Source organism: Lampetra planeri, chromosome 30 (assembly GCF_965212315.1).
Source record: "Lampetra planeri chromosome 30, kcLamPlan1.2.h2, whole genome shotgun sequence".
In the NCBI taxonomy this organism is placed as follows: Eukaryota; Metazoa; Chordata; class Hyperoartia; order Petromyzontiformes; family Petromyzontidae; genus Lampetra; species Lampetra planeri.
Window position 1 is genome coordinate 5777298 of NC_136136.1, and position 21743 is coordinate 5799040.

At 44.4% G+C, this 21743-nt stretch overlaps 1 protein-coding gene across 1 annotated transcript in view; it reads right to left on the reverse strand.

The window, feature by feature from the left end:
* LOC144728850 (serine/threonine-protein phosphatase 2A 56 kDa regulatory subunit gamma isoform-like) overlaps positions 1 to 15237 on the reverse strand; it is a 29945-nt gene extending 14708 nt beyond the window's left edge. Inside the window, 3 exon segments of the mRNA XM_078608538.1 lie at positions 6106 to 6310; positions 11808 to 11873; positions 15085 to 15237. Coding sequence (XP_078464664.1) covers positions 6106 to 6310; positions 11808 to 11873; positions 15085 to 15111 — 298 coding nt within the window. The 5' untranslated portion in view covers positions 15112 to 15237.
* Between the last annotated feature and the right edge of the window lie 6506 nt (positions 15238 to 21743).

The window sequence follows — 21743 nt, forward strand, 5'->3', positions numbered from 1 at the left end:
TATGTATATTAATTACAAGTCTCTAGTAGGACTACCATGCTAGGACTACCACTGTCAGGGGCAATGTGTTCTTTACAGGTCTAAACAAGTAATGCGACCAATGGGTTCCTATTAATTTGTGTATTTTAAAAACTGAAAAGACACTTACCTATAAATGGTCATGATTAATTAACAAGGTGTTTCCAGCCTCTGGCTACGTTGTGCAACTCTTTCATGGGAAATCTGTCGGTTTATCAAACTTCTTCTCGATCCCACGTTACTGCTGAACTCCAACAGCAAGTTTCGCTGGACTTGCACATGTCCCAACAACTGAGAACCTGGGCCACACATGAGTGTTCAAGGCATCAACATACAAATTCCTTTTTACAAAGGTATTCAGAAAAAACCCCCTTCACAAGAAGTGTAACATTATTTTGAAGTCAGGAAGCCAGCCAATGTTATGAACTCAGTCTATTGTAATCCCAGTACCCCTCAAGGAACTTCAAGAGTGTAGAAACTACCTCACCATCTGTATGTGAAACCTAGGTTTTAAGAGAAGCATCAGGATGAAAAATTAAAGCATTTGAATTTAGCGAACAAGACTCTCTCGCACTGCTTAAATTGGATTCCACGAGCCTCTTTAAGCAGTGGAAACGAGACGGAAGTCAACATGGTTCGTCGGTGTGGCTAGAACAGCAGGTCTAACCAACACAATACTGCAAGGGCAATTGAAAAAACAAGAGCCGACACCTACCGAGAGGTGACCTGGCTCAAAAAGACTATCATCTGACGAGGAACTGACATGCAGACTTTGCCAAAATACTAAAGACCATCTGAACTGGAAGATGACAGTGCCTTATATATTCAGTCCCCTCTCATCAAATCTTTCCAGGGATAAGTTACGCATACATACCAGATGCGGGAATGAACTTAAAGACGTACACTAGACTTTAAGATAGAAGTGAAGTAGTGTCGTGACGTATTATAATGCACGACAGCTTGAATAGTACTTTCATAATTATAAACATGTGCGAGGTGGATTTCATCCGATGATCCCAATGCGCCGTGTATGGAAAGCAGGAAATAAAAACAACCAGGGTAAATGGCAAGAACTAGAGGGGTAAAGGCCAGTTTAAAGAGGCGAGTTTTCAGAATAAACTTAAATAACTCGAGATTTGAAGCTTTCGTGACTGCAAGGATTCACACTCTTAGTTTTTTCGGTAAAGTCACGTAGGTAAAAAAGTGAAATTAAAATTAATAAAAATAATAAAATAAAAAATCACGACGTTTCGGAGGCAACACAAGTTTCCGTCATCAGGTGGGACCGTCACAGCCAGATTAGTTGCATCATTGAAACGCCGTAATTTTTTATTATTTTATTTTATATTTATTTTTATTTCATTTTTTGCCTACGTGACTTTACCGAAAAAACTAAGAGTATGTTTACATAACTCGAACGACTCTGATTGCCTTATTACCAATGGCGAAGTGTTCCGTCGTCTGGGAGCTGCACTGGCAAAAGCCCCGTCCCGTCACCCAAGGAACAGAGCCTTGATCACAGAGTACTTATACGGTGATCCGAAAATCTCAGGGACATAAAAATGGATGAGTTCCTGCAAATATTGTGGAGCTAAGCCATTGAGAGCCTTGTAGGTCAGCAGCAGGATCTTATTATCCACTCAATACTTGACTGAAAGCCAATGCAAGAGACATGAGAACAGGTGTGATGTGCTCGCGAAAATGTGCGCACGTAGCAGCTGCATTCTGACCAAGCTGGAGTCTACCTAGCACCTTGCTCAGAATCCAGAAGCGTAATGCGTTGCAGTAATAAAGTCGGGAGAACTCAAAAGCATGGGCCAGTCTCTCCAAGTCATTAGGTGACAAGAATCAACGCAATGGGCAATATTTATAAGGTGGAAGAATGGAGTTCCTTCTGGCCACGTTCTAACCACCAGAGATACATGTGCCTCAGTAACATGTTTCATCATTAACATATTTCATCGTTAACGGAGATTCAAACTTGTGTTGGACAGCCCGGGATGCACAATCTCGGTGTTGTAGCTACTGGAGAAGAGATATTTGTTTTTGTTGGGTTCTTTATTTCTTTAATTTTTATGTCTATTGTCCAAAGACAGCAGAAGGCAATGCAGTAACATCTATAGTTGTAATATATTGCTATGCCCTTACATCTATGCTTCCCACCTTCATGAATCCAAACTGACCAGCGCATTGATTATATGGTCAAACAACCTCTGCAATCGTGCGTCAAGGAGGAGGCACTCATCCAGCTGCGGATTAACAAAAGGGCTATACATGTATATCCTACCAGACATGCTGTGCCGGTCAAATCCAGGACAAGTAGCGAGCAAAGCTTCAAGAAACCATGCTAAACAAAAAAGATTAAACCCATTAAAGCGACTTTTATCATGACAGCACAACTTGAAAGAAACATACTGTTCCAGGCATACATGCACGGCATATGGATTGAAAAGTGACAAGAAAGCACTTTGTTTAACACCACAGGATGGACTCGGCAATACTTTACGCTTGCAGAAACGTCAGTGAAAAAAATAATTATGATTACAAGCGTCACAAAATCTAAGCCGCACCGGATCACGTTGCTGAAACTTGGCTACAAGATGACCCCGCACATTGATTAAGAATATTCTAAATGCTACAGTAACCAATACAGCACTTTCCTTTAAGACATTTGTATCTAATGCAGCTGCTTGAACCCAGAGGCCTGGGCGAAACAACGGGCATTAACTTAAATTAACTTTCCCATCGCTGTGAAACACCTACGTAACCAATGCTCCATTTGACCCTACTGTGTACGTGTACGAGGGCAGGCATTCATTACAAAAGGCAACATGTTTTTTTTAAGTGCACTCATCATTAAGCACACAATAACAACCCACTCACATTAAACCTGACACCGGGAGGCACTCAGCAGCCTGGCTGTGGTGCGCGCCAGATGGCCTGTGGTGCTGCAACATCCAGGGAACATTCGCAGCATTATGGAAAGCACGTCATGCGTTCACTTCTAAGGTCTCGCGTCAGTGTACCAGCACTGTATATCTTTAAACATGACCAGCATCTACCAAGAAATCACCATTGTCAAGCACATACACACTTGCTGCAAGCCAATTACTATAGGAACGATTCACGAGGCTAAATTAACTTCAGGGGTTCGCAATAATTACATACGCTGTCAATTATAGGTAGAACAAATCCATGGAATTAAGTTTGCATAAATTTGTTTGACAACAATCGCTGAAACTGAAAAAAAACACTGAACAGGGCTTGCAAACTCAAATATTTACAAGCTTACTCGATCAGGAATAAAACCAGTAAATTTTCTCTCGTATGTTACGCTACATAAAAAAAACAATGTGCAGAAGAAAATTACATTCAGACCATCAGCCATTATATATCCACTGTAAGATGAAGGTTTGCACATGCCATTGCCATTTCTCATAGTTTTGTGATGCCCTCGGTCCATTTTCCTCCTGACCAAAGTGAGGGAGGGCCTTCATCCAGGAGTGGATAGACAATCAATGATGATGACATTCAGCAAGGTGCTTGGACATAAAGACCATCATTATTAACAATGGAGGAAAACAGACCAACCAGGTCAAGTACAGCCAGCAATAAAAAAAATATGGTCATTACATGATCACTAAATGCGTAAAGCATACTACAAATGTAAGGTGTAAAGTTTTTTTTAAATGGATAGTCAATAGGTTGGTATATATATCTCTATAAAAGGGAAATTTATGAATGTGTGTCTGTTGAAAATGTTTAGCATACTTCCCGACATGCAACAAACTTGAAATTTGCCATGTGGGTACTTTCCAGACTGTACCCCATGCAAAAATGATAAAAATAGACTTTTGTATTTTGGGGGGTGGCGCAATAATGTATATATTTTGCACGGCAAGTGAGCTGTGACGTCACATCTGTCATGTGACCCGTGTGTGGAGCGTAACGGAGTGTGCCTGCTGATCGCGGGTAAAGTGAAATACAAATGTGTTGCAGGTCTAAGGCGTTCTTCGTGCAGCATTGATTTATTATTTGAGTCGTTTACTGCCGTACGCACCCTGGAAGTTGTGTGTGCCTGCAGCAAGCGCGTGTATGTGTACCTATGGACGCGCGCGCGTCTGTGTGTGGGGGGAGCCGTAGTGTCGTGGTTAGCGCGCTGCGCTACGAACCCAGGGACCCGGGTTCGATTCCCGCTCACGGCCAACACCGGTGACGATTATTTGAACCGGTCCTGGGCCTCCCCTAGGTCGACTCAGCCTCAAACGAGTAACTGGGGTAGTGTGTGAACATCGCTACTGGGGAGACAAAGGCGGCCGGGCGTGGTGAATCCAAGTCCCGGGCGAAGCCGGGTAGTAAAGCTAGTACTTTATAAAAGCAGTTGAAACTGTTTTATTTACCAAGTAAGCCTGCTGAACTATTCTTTTTCAGAGACGACCTGGCCACACATGATAGATCAAAGTAGCTTATCATATGTGGGAATATAAGCAGCCAAATAAGCTCAAAACATTTTTCTAAATTTGGAGGGCAAACCCGGAGTACCTGGAGAAGAATCCACGCCACCACGGCCAGAGTTCATGCCAACTCCAAATATAACAGGTGTCACTATTTGGATCAAACCCACGACCTCTTGCATACCAGGCGAAGGAGATAACATCTCGCAAGCATGGCGCACTGAGTTAGGAGGCACTGAGGGGGTTGCTGGTGGTATCATATTGCTTGTGGCTTCACAAGGCAATGCACCGCCAGTTCTAAATATGCGAGTTGCAAAGTGGAATGGCCGTTTCTCCGTCTCATGAATTTGGCTGGAATTGCTCACTGGCGACAAACGCATGAGGAAGTGGTGCTTGTGCACAAAAAACAGCGATCGGGGGGGGGGGGTGTGCGGGGAGGGGTGGGGAGGCCGAGCGAGCAGGGTGTCTACAAAAAAACCTCAAGCTCGTGACGAGACTGGGTTGGTGGGCGGCAGCATGACTGCCGGGAGTATGACAGGTAAAGTAAGATAAATTAAGCCCGAAGCGTTAAGATGAGTCAAATCTTAAATGTCAAAACTGGGCGAATAAACAAAAGTGATAATAATTTTCTGATTAACGAGCATGTTTGCTGCCACCTTGAAATTTTTTTTTTTTAACCGCTTTCACACCCATGCACAGATCAGCATGAAGAGCCGGTGATGTGTGTACGACAGGAGCCGTGCCACGTACTATGCTCATTCACCATCAAAAAATGTTGCATCCCGGGGCGGGGTTGTTTTTCCTTCCCAAAATGTTTCATAAGGAAATGCAGAGTCCGATTGCAGTGATAAGCAGCGTGAACCGGAGTATGGTTGTTAGGGGGCTGGGGTGGTTAAGGAAATGTGCCTGATCTTGATTTACTAAAATACACTCTTGGTTCATATTTTTTTATTTAAACAAATTGTAAAAAAAAACCTTCAGTGTGTGGAAGTATTATTGTCTTCAAAATTGCAACAGCTGCTCACCTCACATAAGCCATATTCGGTGCGAAAGAAAATATATTAATTATAACAATATAGATTCAACTTCCATTACTTTATAAAACATCATAAAGGCAAATTCAACCCCAATAAAGTTGTTGATACGTACATAGGTCACGTGACCCGTACTGCCCATCATAGCTTTGAAAGTTAAAGTGAAAAAAATAATAATTGAAAGTTAGGATTTCTCATGACATCACTGATATTATAATTAGAAAGTACGGGAGCGACACCAGTGACGTTCCTAGAGTGCTCTGGAAAATTCTCATGAAAGAAGCTTCAAGCTCATATGAACAGCTCTGAATTGAAGAGCCTTGGTAATGTGACAATTTACATGCAATATGGTGATATCACGTGACATGCAATCCAATTATCACAATTGCACATTTTGCTGTATGTAGATAACACCTGTTGTATGTATTCTCTCTCATCAACCATAGCTATTTGCTATTCGGATTGCAACTTCAACAGTTGCAAGCGAGAACACAGACAATGTGCCTCAAGACCTAGCATCCCACACCTCTGATTAGCATGGTTGGCTATGTACGGAGCGAAATAAGTTCAACGTACATACATAGATCAAAACTGAGTACCTTTCAGCGCGGGTAGTTTCTGGAGCTCGCGGTTCTTGGTAACGTTGAAGCGTGACGAGCTCTGCCTCTTCTCCTTCTTCACGATGTTGGCAGGAGATCCATATTTCACCTTGTTGAGCTGTGTCTGTGGCGGTGGTGGAGGCGGTGGCGTCACGGCGCTGTTTTGCTTCTTGGCTCCGGTGGCCGCCGTCATGGTGGCGGCAGCCTGCGGTCACACAGAGGAGAATCACGACATCTGTGAGCGACGCCTTTAGCTTCTGAACGTCATTTACGACAAGCAGCCTCCATGGACTTTCCCTGCCTACCTCTTACCTCTCACCTCACTCTACTCCCCTCCATGCACTCTCCACTCCCAACAACCAAAGCTCCCATTCAACCTTCCCTCAGTGTGAGGTCGTTCATTCTCCTCTGCTGTCCCTGTAGTCAGGAACTGCTCTATGCCGAGCCATGAGTGTTGTCGACTCTGCCCCTGTTCCAAGTTCAAATGTAATACCTTTCTTTATTACCTCTGCTGATTACTACTGACCGCCTCTCTATAGAAAATAAATATGCCCACTGTTTCCGTACAGTGTGTTGAGATGCGGTCACATTTAGACACGATATAAATCCCAATTGTATTTAATTGTATTAAACTTTTTAAAAATATCTAACTAAATTCAAACTAAAGTCATTTTCTCAGTTTGAGCATTATTTTTTCCAATGATGTCAAACGGGTTCTAGTTAACAGTGCATTTGCCAGCAAGCCAGCATTAATTTCTAACAGCTGTTAAGGACTGCAGGGTGACGTGTATTTTGTTGATGTGTCTATAAATAGGTTCGACCTCTTTCCACATTGAGTTCCAGTCAAATGGCATGCACCTTGAGGGTCTAAAGGCAGGGGTCGGCAACCAAAATAAGAGCAATTTTTTTCGAATTCGGGAAAAAAACTCAACATTTCAAGAGCCATAATTGCATGTGAATACTAGACAGCCCTTCATAAATAACGTCATAAAGCAGTCCTTAAAGAGCCGCATGCGGCTCCTGAACCAGAGGCTGCTGACCCCTGGCCTAAGGCAATGTATTATCACGAGCCTGATGATGCTAGTTGAAATTCCTGGTGAAACGTGGTGGATTTGCTCTCCAAAACACGGTGTGCTGTGTTCTGTTTATGTGACAAACCTTACTAATTAGCGGTGTCGGGTAGTGGCGGGTTTAACGACATATTTCATTTACGCGATCTAACCCAAAAAAACTCTCATGGATATTGGTCGCGAAAGCATACGTGTTAAATTGCATGTAAACATTGTTCGGATGCGTCTGCAATTCTAGGATAAACTAAACTATACACTGGAACAGACAAATCAGTCGTTCAAAGAAAAGCCTTCCAAAGCTAATTTTCTAAGGTGAGAGAAATATTTAATTGAATTGGTTTAGAATAAATATACACAATTACCTCAAGGGGTAGGGGGCTTGGTATTCACCCCCAGATTCCTAGGTGCAAATACCAAACTGCGAAATTCACTGTGGTTGCACTGGGATGTCGTTAGGTCAGAGCGAACACAAAGGTGTATTACAGGTGTAACCATCACCTGATTTCACTTATTTATGAAAAGATATCACCTACAACATCTCATTTGCAAGGTGTCAACTTTGCACGTATACAACCATTTTGAATATACAACTTTACTGGCAAAATTAAGCAGCTTAAAGCAATAAGGGAACCACGGACAAATCTCTTATTTTAAAGGAATGTGCCTACATAGTGATTCACATGTGACCAAAAAAAATAACTTTTACAATTCATAATTTACCACAAAATATAAAGAGTAAGTTACCTCCTGTCTCCTGTGCAGTCCAGCGACAAATTTGAAGCTGTGTTATAGAGAAAATATATTTTAAAGTTTGTTTTAGTGATTTTCTTTGTGTTTTTTATAAGTACGTCATAGCAATGCAATTACTAAAGCATGTTCTTTAATGGGAATTTAACTACCTAAGGCCACAGTCACAAGACCTTCCTTTATTCTGCTGCCTATGACTGACTGCCTATTCTCTATATAATAAAATGTACCCACAGTTCTGTACAACGTCTGGAGATGCAGTTGCATTTAGACACTACATGAATTTAAATTGTATTGTGTCTCAGTAACCATCATTCCGACTCATGTCAAACAACCTAGAACACATAACCTACGTAACGTACAATGAGGGAAAAAAGTATTTGATCCCCTGCTGATTTTGTAGGTTTGCCCACTGACAAAGAAATGATCAGTCTATAATTTTAATGGTAGGTTTATTTGAACAGTGAGAGACAGAATAACAACAACAAAATCCTGAAAAACGAATGTCAAAAATGTTATAAATTGATTTGCATTTTATTGAGGGAAATAAGTATTTGACCCCTCTGCAAAACATGACTTAGTACTTGGTGGCAAAACCCTTGTTGGCAATCACAGAGGTCAGACGTTTCTTGTAGTTGGCCACCAGGTTTGCACACATCTCAGGAGGGATTTTTTCCCACTCCTCTTTGCAGATCTTCTCCAAGTCATTAAGGTTTCGAGGCTGACGTTTGGCAACTCGAACCTTCAGCTCCCTCCACAGATTTTCTATGGGATTAAGGTCTGGAGACTGGCTAAGCCACTCCAGGACCTTAATGTGCTTCTTCTTGAGCCACTCCTTTGTTGCCTTGGCCGTGTGTTTTGGGTCATTGTCATGCTGAAATACCCATCCACGACCCATTTTCAATGCCCTGGCTGAGGGAAGGAGGTTCTCACCCAAGATTTGACGGTACATGGCCCCGTCCATCGTCCCTTTGATGCGGTGAAGTTGTCCTGTCCCCTTAGCAGAAAAACACCCCCAAAGCATAATGTTTCCACCTCCATGTTTGACGGTGGGGATGGTGTTCTTGGAGTCATAGGCAGCATTCCTCCTCCTCCAAACACGGCGAGTTGAGTTGATGCCAAAGAGCTCCATTTTGGTCTCATCTGACCACAACACTTTCACCCAGTTGTCCTCTGAATCATTCAGATGTTCATTGGCAAAGCTTCAGACGGGCATGTATATGTGCTTTCTTGAGCAGGGGGACCTTGCGGGTGCTGCAGGATTTCAGTCCTTCACGGCGTAGTGTGTTACCAACTGTTTTCTTGGTGACTATGGTCCCAGCTGCCTTGAGATCATTGACAAGATCCTCCCGTGTAGTTCTGGGCTGATTCCTCACCGTACTCATATCATTGCAACTCCACGAGGTGAGATCTTGCATGGAGCCCCAGGCCAAGGGAGATTGACAGTTTTTGTTGTGTTTCTTCCATTTGCGAATAATCGCACCAACTGTTGTCACCTTCTCACCAAGCTGCTTGGCGATGGTCTTGTAGCTCATTCCATCCTTGTGTAGGTCTACAATCTTGTCCCTGACATCCTTGGAGAGCTCTTTGGTCTTGGCCATGGTGGAGAGTTTGGAATCCGATTGATTGATTGCTTCTGTGAACAGGTGTCTTTTATACAGGTAACAAGCTGAGATTAGGAGCACTCCCTTTAAGAGTGTGCTCCTAATCTCAGCTCGTTACCTGTATAAAAGACACCTGGGAGCCAGAAATCTGTCTGATTGAGAGGGGGTCAAATACCTATTTCCCTCATTAAAATGCAAATCAATTTAGAACATTTTTGACATGCGTTTTTCTGGATTTTGTTGTTGTTATTCTGTCTCACTGTTCAAATAAACCTACCAGTAAAATTATAGACTGATCATTTATTTGTCTGTGGGCAAACGTACAAAATCAGCACGGGATCAAATACTTTTTTCCCTCATTGTATCTACAAAACAGGCATTTGTCTTTTGGGTTTACGTCTTGAACTCTCTTCTCATCGAATAAAAAGCCGATTGGAGCCTCACGTGACGACATCTGTTACAATTTGTTGCGCACAGACCAACTCTTCAGGAGCGCGGTTTATGCAATTCCCTGAGAGCAATGCGTGACAAACACGCTGGCACGCTTGTGCTAGAATGTAACACAAGTTGTCCACAGCGGCTAGAGGTTCACACATCCCCCAGCAGATAGACACACTACTCTGCTGTGCCAGCGTTTACATTGGGCATTGGCCGTGTGCTTGACAGCAACGAAGCAAGCAGCTCCAGCTGGTTTCTTACGACCATGGCTGTCGATTAAGGGGGAGATTGAATTTGTATCTCTATGTATACAAGGGTCCAAAGGAAACCCTAGACACTTCCACCAGCAATGACACAATTCGCAGGCCACCCCTACTCCAGTTCAGCCTTCATTTGGCACCCATCTGAAGCAAGTAGAATTTTAAAACCGCTATGACCTATTTTCCCGGAAACATATCATGAAAAACTCAAGTGACACTAAATACAGATATTTATCACCAGCACCAGAATGTGCATATTCACATATTAACTTTGTTTTTCGACTAAACAAGTCTAAAATAATGTAATGGTGCAAGCAATGGCATATGGAATTCAAGGTTATGACGTTGTGTATTGCGTAACAGCCTCTGCCAAATTATGTAAAGTATACAGCTGAAATGATCAAGCTGAAGGTCTTTGCAATCGAAGTATTGTAAGTTTGAATCCCAGCAAGGATTCACTCAAACCCTTTTCAACATCCTTTTGGAAACAATAACACTGATAAAGAAAATGAAATAACTGAAAAAGGAACAAAAAAGCATGAAAAGGCACATGGGAGGAATTACGCATTGATTAGAGAGCACAAGTGAGAGATGTCATATTTACTGTTAAGAAAAGTGAACTTGGGCAGAACCAATCACTTGAAAGAGATGATGGGTTATAGATGAGGTTGGTGTAGGAATGGCAGCCAAAATATGTTATATGTTTGAAAGGATACCACTCGAGAGATGACACGATGAGATTAGTTCATGTGCAGCAGCTAGATGGATTAAGGCATCGTGAGACCATGAGGGATGGCAAAAATGGGGGCAGGCCATTCATACAGCAGTAGATTGATGGACAACGGCTATTGATGAGGATCCTGCGCCTCTAATTTTGCTACATAACTATGCGATTTTAAAATATACACGAGCATCTTCTTATACAGTAATTAGTCTCCCAAAACAATCAGTTGTGATTAATTATAGACACAACCAAAAGATACATAACCTGGCCTATGTCCCAGGCTGTCCTACACAGATTATAGTGGTGGCTGTAGTTCAGGGACACAGCAAGCACCACCTTGGGTATTTGTAATTTCATTTGAATTAGGCAGCTAATTCATAAAAAAAAAAATGGAAAATGACGCTAATGCTTAATGCTCCAGTTGATGCTGCCGGGCTGTGCCAGACCTGTTCTGCCCGGGAGGTTGCAATTATTTCTCAGCCAGAAAACCCAAGGTGAAAGTTACTGCCAACCTGTCAACATGTCCTTGTTCTGACATGAGTTTTACCCTTTGTAAATAAGACTTTTTTTTAAATGACTTTCAAATTGTGGTTATGTGATCCATTACAGCACTCTTCTGACATAATCACTTTGATACCAGCAACGTTAATTTTAATATGCCAATGCAGTGGCATCACCAGAGCAATACAATGAACTTCTGTGCCATGATTTTAAGTCCTTTTTCTCGTGAATGACGCTTCAAACTTCTGTCAAGCCAGCCTGGGATGTAACGACTATGTGTGTACCTACATGATTAGAGTGGTTTGATGGGTTGAGTTCTACTTTGAGTGACTGACTTGTTTCCACCCCTTGCACTCACACTTTCGTCCGTGTCGGCGGCATCCTTAGGTGAGTTTTTTGCGCTCTTCGCGGCTTTGGCAGGTTCCTGCAACAGGCATTTCAACATGGAAATACAAAAAGCAATGTTTTTCAAAAACTGGGTTACCGTATTATAATGCAATTCATTTGAGGTTAAGTGGTGGCGCAATGGTTGCTGCACCACACTATGAACCCAGCAACTTGAATTTGATTCCCAAACATGGCCTGCATCAGTGCCGAGTGATATCTCAAGGGATCTCTCGCGACCTCCTTCACCAACCTGCATTGCCCCAAGTTGTACAATATAGTGAAATAACCCGCATGAAAACATGGCATAGGAAGGGCGTAATCAAAAACATACATTGTTAATCATGTAATTTATCTATCAAGCCTCACCGAGTCTCTTGATTTTTCAGGTGGGTTAAAATATTGTGATTTTTGACCAAAATCCTTTTAATGAGCATTTTACATGTAGCATGCAACCAGAGTGTCTGAAGAAAGTCCACGTGGTATGAGAGGGCAACACTCATAAGTCACACAAAGATGTTCACAAATAAACTTGCCTTTTTGCCATCCCCTGTACACCTCAAAGCCAAACAGGTTTGGGAGTTGCACAAAACTACATGATCCAAAATCCTTGACTCCCAAGTGCTAGATTACAGGCAAGTGCCATCGTGCCAGGCTATTCACAGCTGTTTTTTCTCCCTTAAGATTCCCATTTCAAAGGGCGTTTCGAGTGTTTGCAATCCAAAATGCATATCGTCTGTAAAATGTCCAAAATTACAACAGTAAAGCTTTAAAAGTAAATAACTGGATGACATCATTATAAATCTTGAAAATATTACAATGTACAGTCCTTTATCAAATCGCATATTGCTTGTCGGTCATGAATATTTTTTGACCATTCATATTCACACTTGTCAGTGCAGATGGTGCAGGAAGGGGGTGTCCAGGACCATTCCGATTATCTTTCACCATTAAAGTTAGCCATATCTGGGAATCAAATGCAGATCCCCAAGTTCAATGTGCAAACCGCTACACCATCTCTCCTCCCTTACACTAATATATGAATGTGATATTGCTTCACACTTCCTGTTTGCACCAATCAAATGCATAATGTCATGGCCATTTTGGCCTTCTGAGTAAAAGCAATCAGTGGCCAGTTTCATAGAACACGTTAAATGAGGTGTCTTAAGTTTCAGTGAAAGCAGTGCAAATTAAAGGAAACAAAATAACTTGAGTATTTTATGAAACTGGCAACGAGACAAACCCAGTGGCCAAGTGCATGAATCCAATGATAAATGTCACTTCGAATGCAATGTAAAGTACATGCGTAAATACATCACTGATTTACTTTCTTTCCAGTAGACGACTGAACATTGTGAAAGCGATGGCTGCGTATCTTACACAGACACAAAGCAAGGTTGGAGCACGAATTGAAACTGACGGATCTGTGTTCACACAATGTCAATTCCGGGAGAAATGCAGGCATGCAAAGGAAATTGGTTTACAAATCGTATTATAAATTCTGTTATACAGGTACAATTAAAATGTAAATAACGGAGTAAACGCTGAAATAATTAGGGAGAATGTGTTGCATCGCACAGGATGACATGCTTAACCTCCCTAAATAACTATCTGTAATTGTATAATTCCTCATTATTTTACTTTTGGGAAAAACTAAATGGATCACCCTTCACCAATCCGCACTGACCAGAGTGGTAACGTATGCGCAAACAACCTCCATGACCAGCACAGTATGGGGGAGCCTTTCAGTCAGCAGTGGATTGACAAGGAGCTGTAGAATACACAGCAGCGACATAGCACCACGGCTCGACTCCAGCGGCTAATTGCGTGCAAATACTTTAAAATAAAGTTATATACTGCCATATAAAATGGTTACTGGCTATTAAGAATAACCACCAAAGATGTAATTGATGCAACTACACAAAGGATCTCGGCAGGAATTGGTCAGTCTCCGACATGGCCATACTGAACCTACCTAAACAACCAGCTTCAGTGGTCGGTTACATTGAGTGACGTTTTCGCTTAAGTTTTGCAATGAAATCAGAGTGAATCAAGAGCACTTTTTAAGTAATTTTACGTAACCGGCCACAGGACTCTCACCCTATCGCCAATTAAATGCACAACTTCCAATCTAACAGAGTTTTGTAATCTAGTCCAGTGCCAACCAAGAGAGATGGCAGATTAAAGCATGCAACAGGAACAACATAACACTGCAACTTGTTTACCACGGCCATTATAACCACCCGGATATACAACACAAAGGTTCAACTCCAGACCTGGAAACCGGTGGCGAATCACAACACATACCCGTAAATTACTTTAACCACTTTGTAATCTATAGCGGCTTTAGGGTCTACGGAGACTAATAATTTACCTTGCACTGGACACGGCTCAAAGAGTCCCCAACAAAGCCATTGGGAACCCCGCCTCACGCCCAGTGCCAAAGGTTCGAAAACCAGAGGCCACACACAGCAGTAAGGGCAGACTCGTCAATTTAATTGCAAAGCGTACGTACAACAGAAGAGCTTAAGAAGTTGTACTCAACATGATAGAAGTCTGTGCCCTGGACACGACTCAATATGAATGTAAAAATTGATATCGGTGTAACTCTTATAGCCCACTTAACATGTTTGCATTTACAGCCCTTTGTTAACCCGCTTCTGGAAGCCATCCAGCAGGGGGTTGTTTGACCATACTTCACCACTCTGGTCAGTTCGTATTGATGATGGGGAGGCCCAGACACCAGTTTAGATATTAACTCGCCACTGACATCGTTGGTCGTGGTTGAGAATCGAACTCCGGTCACCGGATTAATAGCGCAGCGCGTTAACCACTGCGCCACCGCTCCCGCTACCCACACACACACCAGCTGAAGTGACGTAACCAATTAAAACAACGGGTCAATCGAACGCAGTGACAAATATGCGGCAAAACGAAAGTTGCGTGCAACACGAGACAACTTAAGCACCTCCGACACGTCCATTATGAACCTCTCCTTGTAACAACAACCGCAGCAACGCTGCCTGGGATGGAGGCTCGAACCCGAAACGTCGGCCCTCAGGTGACCAGCGAGCCACCTTGACGCACACACGACCGCCTCAATTACGGTGTGGGGGGGGGGCAATTACCGCTTAATTAGCGACGGGGTTGAGGCCTCCCAGGCGAGGCCTCGGCGCGTTTTAGGCGCCAAAAGAAAGGGGCGAGGAGTCGGCCATGACGGTGCCAGGCGCCAGCAGGCTACGACGGCTCACCTTGTCTTTCTTGTTCTTGTTTGGCATCTCCGCCGCTTTGATTCCAACGTGCGACGACGATGAGAAAGACGATGGCAAATGACGGCGGAGTGTGACTGGGGAGGGGGCGGGGGGGGTGGCCCGCTGCTGCCGACGATGACGATGCCGCGGGAGACGAAAGTCGCGCGGGCGAAACTGAGACTGAGTCCGCTTCTTTCCTCCCCCCACATCCCCCACCCCTCACCCACTCTCCACACCCACCCCTCTCTACCCCCCCACCCACTCTACACCCCCACCTACTCTCCACACCCACCCCTCTCTACCTCCCCACTCTACACCCCCACCCACTCTACACCCCCACCTACTCTCCACACCACCCTCTCCACCCCCACCCCTCTCTACCCCCCCCACTCACTCTACACCCCCACCTACTCTCCACACCCCCTCTCCACACCCCCGCCCACTCTCCACCCCCCGCCCACTCTCCACCCCTCTCCACACCCCCCACCCCTCTCCACACCCCCCTCCTCTCCACCCACCCCTCTCCACCCCCTTCCACTCTCCACCCCCACCCACTCTCCACACCCCCCTCTCCACATCCCCCACCCCTCTCCACACCGCCACACCCCTCTCCACACCCCCACCCCTCTCCACACCCCCCCACCCCTCTCCACACCCCCCCCACCCCTCTCCACACCCCCCACACCCCTCTCCACCCCCCCCCACCCCTCTCCACACCCCCCCACCCCTCTCCACACCCCCCCATCCCTCTCCACACCCCCCCCCCCACCCCTCTCCACACCCCCACCCCTCTCCACACCCCCCCCCACCCCTCTCCACACCCCCCACCCCTCTCCACACCCCCCACCCCTCTCCACACCCCCCCACCCCTCTCCACATCCCCCTCTCCACACCCCCCCACCCCTCTCCACACCCCCCACCCCTCTCCACACCCCCACCCCTCACCATCCAACCCTCTCCGCCCCCACCCCTCTCCACACCCCCCCCCACTCCTCTCCCCCACCCCTCTCCACAACTCCCCACCCCTCTCCACCCCCACCCACTCTCCACCCCTCTCCACACCCCCCACCCCTCACCATCCAACCCTCTCCACCCCCACCCCTCGTCCACACCCCTCTTCAGGCGTTGCCCCGCCTCCTGCAATACAGACCACGCCCACCTTGGACTTTAAAACTCAAGTGCTAAGTGAAATTACTATTTATGTCGTCTGATGACGACCGCTTGTGTTGCGATCGAAACGTCGTGATTTGTTTTATGTTATTTCTAACTACGTGACTTTACCGAAAGAACCAAGGAGTACTATTTATGTACTATATAAAAATATTTTTTACCAGGTATGGCCCACCGAGCTATGTAGCTGGTTTTTTTTTTCCAGAATCGACTTAGATATCACAAATGATAACTCAACGAATTTGGATGATCGTCATGTGGAAATTTATAGTAGCAAAATACTCCAAACGCGTGATATTGACTCTAAATGTGGAAGGCAACAACAGGAGGACGCGGAGGAAAAAATCCACGCGACCACGGCGAGAGAGCCACCGTAAAATCCAAATATACGGGCGTCAGGGTCGGGATCGAATCCAAGACTTCCTGTATACCAGGCGAGGTAGCTAACATCTCGCCATGTCGCCTGCTGTATTTTTGTAGCCTTTTGAGGCCACACAGTGTTATTAACGATGTTTTTTGTTATTTGTGCTTTTGCACCACTGCCAACTCAGCATCACCAAGTAATATGTCCACCTTCAGAATTTCAAAATGTTGTGGGAGATGCTGCCTTGGCAGTGGTGCATAAGCACAAATAAACTGAACACATTAGTCGAATACATTGTGGCTTTAAAAGGGAATAAATATAACAGGCGAAGCGTGGGCGATGATTCTTCTTCTTATCACATAATCCAGGTCACGATCCAGGACCAAATAGATGAGCAGACAATGTCCCCTTCATATATCTGTCTCTCCACACAAAAACAAAGGCATTGCCCACACAGCCCATCGCCCCAACGGCCTTCACGGAGTGCGTCATTTCAGCAGCATCGATTAAGGACAAGCAAATCCTGGGTTGTGTGCAAATTTTTTTTTTATTTGTGTGGAGAAACAGATCTATGAAGGGAACATGTCTCCTTAGTAATGCTGTTATTTACGTCTGTAACGACCAGACCCACCCCTGGAGTGGTGTAACTAATTAGCAGTGACATCACCATGGTGGGTGTGCCAGGCTTGGTGCACCTTAAGCCCATAACATGAAGTGTGGAAGGCTAGCTGGCAGGTTCATGGGACAGACCAAGGTGTTATGTGTTGACTCAGATGACTGCGAAATGCACCACCTGTGCCACCTCGCTGTAGTTTTGCTGCCCGGTGCTCTGCTCATTGTTGTGAGCATCACTCCTCCACGCTGCTTTGCATCTGCAGCAGTCAGCTGGCGTTAGGCGAATAACATCTCAATCTGCTGGTCTTGGGGGTTATTTGACCATACTTCACGCTGGTCAGTGCAGGTTGTTAAAGTAACCCATTATACATGTATTAGTAAGACTATGCTGCACTGAAGATCTCTGGAGACCGTGAAATCATTCAAAATTAAGAACAGTTGTGCAAACGAAAGGCATGGCTTGCATTGGTGCATACCACGTGTCTAAATAAACAAATACAACTGTTCTAAATCCAAAGCCTCTAAGCGCTTACTAATTCTTATGCAATGTTTTTTTATAGTCTGTAATTCCCATCCATGCTGTCGTGGTTGTCGAAGGTCTGGGACTGTTGGTATGCACTCTTACACCTGAAAATAATAATAATAATTTTCGATCTTTTCATTCAGACGCTGTCTCCTCGACAGACCTGGTCTTCACCTGAGGACGGCTGCTTGCGTTGTGGCCGAAACGTCATGAGAATTATTTTATTATGTTTTATTTTTATTATTTTATTACTTCCCTTCTACGTGACTTTACCGAAAGAACCAAGAAGAATAAGAATAATGTACAGATCTTTGTTAATGTAGTTCTAGGGGTTGTTTGACCATACTTCACCACACTGGTCTTAGGGTGTGTTGGTGACGGGGGTTCAGATATCACTTGCCGCTGACGTTATCCGTGGTTGAGAACAGAAGTCCGGTCATAGCGGTCACGGTCATGTACGTGTATTGAAATTATTTCGCAACGTACGTAGCCAACCGTAATAATCGGAGGTGATGAAGTGTGCTAACCACTGCACCTCCGCTCCATTCGGCTTACGCCTTATTGAGGGCGTACTTAAAACTAACCCCCTGAAGTTATAAGTGATGCACGGAGGATGACCAACACAATCGCTGGAGTCGTTAAATACAGATTACGTAACTGTAGTTAGGGTTTGAGAAATGGGGTTCTGGCTCGTGCACTGTGCTATGAACTTGGCCACCTGAGTTTAATTCTAAGGCTGGCACGGTGTACCCATTTATACTGACGTTTCAGCTCCCTCGCCTGCATATAAAATCAGCGACCTCTGGATTGCACTATTTACAATTACCCTGTCTGTTCTGTAATATACAGGGTGGTCCAGATGGCATGTGACCCGAAATTAATTGACCCCTAACCTTTGTTCCTTTGCATATTCATTTGTTTTTAAATAAACCTTACTTTAAAAATGGAAAGTTTTAGAGAATAAAATTGAGGTCACACAACTTTATTTAGTTATTTAAATTTTGCCAGGTAGGGGCCACTGAGCTAAAAAAAAAATCAAAAGCGACCTGGTCACAAATGACAGCTCAATAAAGTGGCTCATCACGTGGAAATTTATAGCAGCCAAATACTCTTAAACGCATGTTTCTAAATGTGTAAGGAAAAACCGGAGGACCCGGACAAAAAGCCACGCATCCACGGGGAGAACATGCAAACTCTAGCGATACAGGCGTCAAGGTCGGGATCGAACTCACGACCTCCTGCGTACCAGGCGAGGAAGTTAACATCTCGCCACCCTTGTACATCGATGCAAAGACATGCACATAATGCAACATAATTACGAGTGTCGTTGTGGCGATTAACTGGGCAGTCTACTTCTTCAGTGGTGGATATGCACAGAGCCTGTAATCCAGCACTGTGGAGACAGCTAGGGTTGGTGGATTGGATGAACGTTACAGAACTACCTTCCCGTAGGCGTCGAGGAGGTGCCGTATCCTAACCCACCAGAAGACGCAACAGCAAATATGCACTCCGTCTGTTCAGTCTGTATGGGATAGAGTGTTTCCCCCTCGCACGCGGGGATTTTCTCCGGGTGCTCCGGTTTCCTCCCACATTTATTCACTCATTAATTGGCCTTAACATTTATTCACTCATTAATTGGCCTTAATACTGGTAGGAACCTCCTGGTTACACCAGCCCACGGGGGATTATTGTGTCCGTCGTGCAGGGAGTGGCAGGGTGGGGAAGGAGGGGCTAGGTGGGGAGGGGAGGGTGGGGAGGGGCTAGGTGGGGAGGGGCTGGGTGGGTAGGGTGGGGCTGGGTGGGGGGTGGGAGGGGTGGGGCTGGGTGGGGAGGGGCTGGTCACCCCGTGGTGCCCTTATAAAACTCAACGTTTAACCTACTCACGCCGGCTTGTGCCCGCCCTCACAGTCGGGTGTATTGACCGAGCAACCCAACGTTCCTACCAGCTCCCTCCGCAGGAATGTGTTATATAGAGGACCACAGAGCATGGAGCAATCATCGCGTGGCTGTGGTTCCTGGCGCCTCTGAGTGTTTCTCGCCGCACACTGTGCGGCGGTGCGTTACAAGTTTGAAATGACGATTCAAAGAATAGTAACGCTATAAATAAGCAGACAATACGCATAATTCGCATATTTATTTCCAAATAAAAACAAGTATTTGCGTTAAACTAATGCTGCTTAGGAATTTGACTCCAAAGAAGGCCGTGTGGCCGATGGGATGTGAAACAAAATTTTTATTTTTTATTTTTTACGTGGAGACCAATATTGGGAAGGAGACGAGATTGTCTTTTTCAGAAATCCATATTGTTACCACGAGAGGGCGACCAAAAGCCGCAGTAACCAAACAGAAGCAGGCTCGACCGTGCAACTGGCGGGTCTTTTAATTCCACGGGTTACATCAGCGGCGAGTGATATTCGAACCGGTCCAGGCGATAACCACGTCACTAAAACCAGTATGGTCAAACCAAGCTCAACGACCAACGGGGGCTACCAAACACGTGGGAAGGTCTACACACAAACACACGGCATTGCAGCATGCGTCTACCAGAGGGCAGCAGCGAGCTAATTTCTATCAAAAAGCTGGGAGTGCGTGGTATAATCCGGCAGGTGTGTGTGTCTGACCAGATTCGCATAATTGGATTGACACCGGGCACACGTTTTGGGTGCGTCTTACTTTCCGGAGCGTCTTCTTAGTCGAAGCAATACGGTAATATTGTAATAAAGGAGACTGATTGTGCCTGTACAGTCTATTTTTTAGCGCTTTGGAAAGACAGGCCACGGTACATTGCCGTATTAGCAAATACTGCAATGTGAACTCAGTTTAACACGTAGGCTTTCGCAACCAATATCCATAATATAGGTTTTTTTTTGGGTTAGATCGCGTAAATATATAAATGTGTCGTTAAAACACGTAAAAATTAGGGTCTATACAGATCACTGGAATATAATCGACATAATTACACAGCAATCAGCTGATAATGTATTTAACAAAACTAACACTACCCAAATTAACAAATTTGCTAGACTAACAACTATCAACTAAAAATGAACATTTTAGAAACAAAACGGTAATCAACATGACTAATGTTGAATTATCCGGCGATATGGTTTCAGTCCTGTCTAAAGGTCTTAACTTTGCTGTTGCCCCACGTACAATCCCTGTCGATGAGATCATTGCTGAAGTGGAATCAGCAGTTAGACATCTCTCCCATAATCAAGCTGAGATGACTCGGCACGAGGTTGCCAAAATTATTGAGAACAGCAAATTTCCAAAAACAAATATTAACTTCAGTGAAGCAAAAGCCTTAAGATAATTGAGAGCAAATAAAGATATCCAAATTCTTGCTGCTGATAAGGGCAAATAAACTGTTGTAATGCCCCGTTAGGACTATGATAATAAAATCAAAGATTTACTCGATGAAGGTACCTACCTTAAAATTAAACGAGACCCAACCAGCAACTTTGAACGTAAAACAACGGTAATCATTGCCAAGTCATCAATTCCCAAGGGAGAGCAATACCTGATCAAAGCAAGGGCATCAAAACAAACCAAGACTTTATGTGCTAACAAAAATTCAAAAACCTGATGTCCCATTAAGATCCATAGTTAGTACAATAGGCTCTGCCACGTACAAATGAGCACAATACGTAACGAACCAAATACAGCCCTACATCGGTAGGACCTCCGTTCATCAAAAACTCTGAACATCTCGTAAATATAATTAAAGATATTAAGCTTAACCCGAATTATATTCTAGTAAGTTTTGATGTGACTTCTCTGTTCACGAGGGTTCCGACCAACGAGTCAATTAAATTACTCGACACTCTGGTAACGAACAAAGGTTTAGCCAAAGATATCCCAAGAAGAGCCGAACACTGTCTAAAGAACACTTACTTATTGTGGCAAGGTGACTTCGATAAACAAATTGAAAGAGCAGCAATGGGCTCTCCTTTGTCTCCTGTGATAGCGAACTTGTACATGGAAGAT